This window comes from Pogoniulus pusillus, chromosome 7 (genome assembly GCF_015220805.1).
Source record: "Pogoniulus pusillus isolate bPogPus1 chromosome 7, bPogPus1.pri, whole genome shotgun sequence".
Taxonomy (NCBI): domain Eukaryota; kingdom Metazoa; phylum Chordata; class Aves; order Piciformes; family Lybiidae; genus Pogoniulus; species Pogoniulus pusillus.
Window position 1 is genome coordinate 32,482,501 of NC_087270.1, and position 4,521 is coordinate 32,487,021.

Below are 4,521 nucleotides of genomic sequence, written 5' to 3' on the forward strand. Positions count from 1 at the left end.
CTGAGATCTCATCACAGAAATCAAAATAACACATATTGCACAACACACAGACGTGTACTTTATCTTCTGACATGTTCCAAAAGCATTACTCACTTTGCTGCAAACTATCGACGCATAAAAAAGTCAGAGGAACTTAAATGGTGTCGCAGGCTTAAGGATGATTCATATGTTTGATCAAGACCTTATCAATCTCATGACAAATTACCTGTGAGTAAAATTTAATACAAGAAGTTGTATACTCTGTGATCCTTGACATATAAAATTACTTTTTTTTTTTCAGTAGCACAGTTTTTCAACTATTCAATACAAATTTCTGACAGTTTTTGTTCCATTACAACATTTTTCATTGCTTTTAAACTGCAGTGCCAATGTAATATATCTTTATACGGAGATTACCAAAGAGAGTTTCTTTAAGCAGAGAGTAATTTTTATGCTGTTGTTCTGCTGGTTCCTATTAGATTCATATGCACATACATATTTAATATTTTACATAATTGCATCTTTGCAGTGTTAACTCTCAATAAGTACAAAACACATATTGGCTACCCTTCCCTTTTGGTATTCCTACACAAATTATGGGAAGAATTAACTTTAATTGTCTCTGAAGGATCACATACACTTATGACACTCAGCAAGTAATAATGTGAAGTTTATCTAAAGCTCAAAGTATTCTTTGTAAGTCTCACACCACTTAGCACACAGCACTCCTAAAGGACATCTCTTTCCAAGGTATTGGTTGACCCATGTTTGTCTTTTTTCTTCCTCCATCTCAGAAAAAGGTTAGAGCTCCATGCTTCAGCAAATGCAAGTGCACCTCAGCTATTTACTTAATGTATTTTGCAACAAAAAACCTGCCAGGTAGCTGAAAAATCAACCCTCTGCAGAGGCTAAAATCAATTCTGGTTTTACTCAGTCTTGAAGTCATCTCCTACTGAGTTTGATCTGCCTCTATAGACACTCAATAAGGGCTTCAGCATTTGGCACAATAGTAGAACAAAACAAGTTGAAGAAACAACAATAAAATTTAAAAAAGTAACAAAAATCCCACAAACAAATAATTTAAACAAATAACACCTTGAGAAGTGTAAGGTCCTCAAGTTTCTCTTGCACTCCATTTTGCTAAGTTCAAGGACTGCCTTTCCTTTTAAATTGCTCTAGAAAATCCAGTTTGAACCAGAGCAGGATTAACTGGCTGCATGAGAAATCCCTGGAAAGGAATGCAGAGAGCTCCAGTCCTCTGCCAGGCAATAAGCACTGCTCCAGCCCATAGTACAAACCAGGAAAGCTGCCATCACCAACAGATGAGCTTCAGAAAAAGGAGCTAGAACAACTTGAACAACTTCACGTACTGGTTCCCACATGTGATGCTCACCCCACATCTCTGATAGGTGATATGTGGTAGAAGAGAGCATGCCTGCACATCTCTGTTGCTTGGCATTAAAGCCATGGACCAAGAACCAGTGCAGTGAAGATGCTGCTGACATCTGCTCCTACCATCAAGGCAGCAACTTCCAGCAAAGGAGCAGTGCTGACAGCAGGGAGCAAAACTTCTGAAGACTACTACAGACATTTGCTTCAGTACTCACAAAACAGAGCTTCTGGGAAGTCACAAGGGTGGTCTTAATCATAGCTGAATTCACTCCAGGCACCAGAATTGCTCAGGTTCATAACAGTAGAAGAGGTGGCTAAATGGTACAATAAGATCCTGTGCTGCCTACACCAGATACTTCATCCTGGAACTCATGATTCAGGACCTTTAGGTCATGCTGGACATTGGGGAAAATATAGGCACAATGGGATTCATTTATTTTAACAAACTAAAACTGTATTGTGCTTTTGGAAAGAAATTCATAAATATTATGCTTCCATGGAGTAAAAACAATATGTACCAATATATTTTCTGTCCCAGTTTTAGGGCATGGGTTCACAATTCCAAGATTACATAAATGTGTAAAATGAGCACAGTTTTACACGTACGTAATTGCTTCTTTATCCTGGTAAAGTAAAAACTTCACTGATTTGTATGTCAGTGAAGTTGCCTGTTTGTAATATAACTTTACCTGAAGGGCAGCAAATTATAAGAGCACATTCTATATAAACAATCATATTGCTGCAAGAAAAAAACAACCAATTAAACAAACAAACCAACCAACCCCACAAAATCAAACACTGAATTTACATTTAAAACTGTTTTCCTGACTTTGCCCCCCCCCCAAAATGCATAACATTAGTTGTGTAAATCTAAGCTACCCTATGAGGCATATTTTAAAGCCTTACATAAACAATGAAGGTTTTATGGCATCCTCAGAGCAAAGAATGTCCAAATATGGCTGAGAGTTAAGTACCCTGAGAATTAACTGCTCTTAATAAATTCACTGAAGTTTGTATGTCCACGTTTACCAAGAATCAGAAGGGAAATAAAGGGAAGACAGTGTGATTCAATTCAATTCCCTGTACCGTCCTCTAAAGATGTTGTGTTATAAATACCCTCCATATCTTGAATGCTGGAAGCATCTGTTGATTCTTGGTCACTGACTACAATTCCTACTGAAGAAAGGCTAGAAATGAAGGAGTGCATCTTTTTGGCATAAATATCTCTGATGTTAAAATAAGGTAGGTCGTTACACTTCTCTTTATGATCATTGTTGCATTGGTCTGGATCAATATCTTTTTGTTTTTGATAGTACTTAGAAAACTTATTGAAAATAATGGTGATTGGAAGTGATACCACTAGTATGCCACAGATAATGCATAGGGTGCCAAGCAGCTTTCCAGCAAGGGTAACCGGGTAAGTGTCCCCGTAACCAACTGTGGTCATGCTAATTGTTGCCCACCACCAGCAAACAGGGATGCTGTGCAGTTCTGATGAATCATCATCTTTCTCCACTGAGTAGACCAGCACTGAGAAAATAGAAATCCCAACAGACAGAAACAAAAGCAAAAGTCCAACTTCCTGATAGCTGTGTCTCAAAGTAGCACCTAAAGACCGCAGCCCTACAGAATGCCTGGCCAGTTTCAGGATGCGAAATATCCTCATTAACCGCAGGATCTGAACCACTTTCCCCATGTTTTCAATATCTTCACTTTCTTCTTCCTTTGTGTCCACAGCCAGCGTGGCATAAAATGGGATAATAGAGACAAAATCAATAATATTTAGTGGTTTCTTCCAGAACTTCTTTTGACTTGGAGCAGCAATGAGCCTGATCACTAGCTCACCAGTGAACCAGATGATGCACGTAATCTCCACAGCTTCCAGCACAGGGTCTTCAATCTCCCTGTCATTGGCATCCAACCTTTGAAACTCTGGCATACTGTGAATGCACATGGCCATGATTGATGCCAGGACAACACTCAGGGATGACACAGCAATTAACTTGGCAGACAAGCAGTAGGCAGGATTTTCCATTCTGACCCAGATCTTCTTTCTTACTTCACCAAAACAGAGATTGTCAAACTTTTCCAGCTCTTTATCAAATATGGATGACTCTTCATTAGAGGAGTCTATACTTCCACCATTGCTCTTCTGATCCCAGTCTTTCTCAGGACCTTCTTCTTTCCGTTCTTGGTACCGATTGCTGCAGCAGGAATCAATGAATAGCTCATTTATCCCCCAGTACTCTATTTCCTGGCAAAATGAAAAGACACAAAGTTCCTCCATGACATGAAGTTTACCTGTATAGTAAAAATTCAGAACATACCGGAACAAAGAAGGATTCCTATCAAAGTAATACTCCTTGTCTGCAACACTATAATCATCACACAGTTCCAGAATAGCCTCTTCTGAATGGCATTTGAGGAGTTTCCCAAGTCTGGTATGGGGAAATCGGAGCAAGGTGCTTTGATCTACCGATTGCTTAAAGCCACCCACATTCAGATTGATAAGTTCTGCATCTTTGCCAGGTCTGCGGAAAAATTCACCATAAACCATTTTGAACAGATGAGTTCCACTGCTGGTGCCCAATGAAATTACATTGAACCTGAAAAGAATATAAGATGTTGTTAGAACATTTAATTCAGTTCTGCTCTTGTGACACATTTTTTTTCCATCTCTGGTTATGGTGAAATGCTATAACAAAACAAAACACAATCATGAATACTATTATTCAGCATTTCACAGGAATAGGTTTAAATCATTTTGATGGTTTAACGTAGCTTTACCAAATTTGAAGGCAGTAGGATCTGGTTTAGCTGTCCCTCATTTTTTCTAGTGTGAAGGAAGAATTTTTAATTCATCAGCAAATCAGCTTCTGTTCTATTATGACACTGAAATTAGAAGCCAAGAAATAAGTCAATTATGTAAAAATCTTTCATTTAAAGATAAAAAATATGTTAATCCATCACACATGTAGGACAAACATGAGGGCAGGTGTCTCTCAATTATGGTTTCTGTAAATTTGAACTGATTTATATGATGTTGCAATTTATAATCCAGTATTTTCAATGCTACCTGCTGCTTGTATGTGGACCATAATTACTTCTGTTGTCGTATCAATTAATATCTTTCTACAGTGAAGCACAAAA

The 4,521-nt window shown here is 38.2% G+C and overlaps 1 protein-coding gene across 2 annotated transcripts; it reads right to left on the reverse strand.

Moving 5' to 3' along the window:
* Positions 1 to 1,215: 1,215 nt before the first annotated feature.
* On the reverse strand, positions 1,216 to 4,246 carry KCNS3 (potassium voltage-gated channel modifier subfamily S member 3). Of its 2 annotated transcripts, XM_064146796.1 has the most exons (3): positions 4,159 to 4,246; positions 3,699 to 3,977; positions 1,216 to 3,575 (listed from the first exon to the last, which is right to left on the reverse strand). In XM_064146796.1, exons 2-3 carry the CDS (start codon positions 3,926 to 3,928, stop codon positions 2,444 to 2,446), a joined length of 1,362 nt encoding a protein of 453 aa, XP_064002866.1. In that variant the 5' UTR covers positions 3,929 to 3,977; positions 4,159 to 4,246; the 3' UTR covers positions 1,216 to 2,443. The 2 variants fall into 2 exon arrangements, with proteins under 2 accessions (XP_064002866.1, XP_064002865.1); XM_064146795.1 differs by having other exon boundaries at positions 1,216 to 3,977.
* Positions 4,247 to 4,521: the final 275 nt, after the last annotated feature.

What these genes read in the sequence shown, in the direction of transcription:
- KCNS3 (XM_064146795.1), bottom strand. Translation starts at nt 3,928, where the DNA reads ATGGTTTATGGTGAATTTTTCCGCAGACCTGGCAAAGATGCAGAACTT.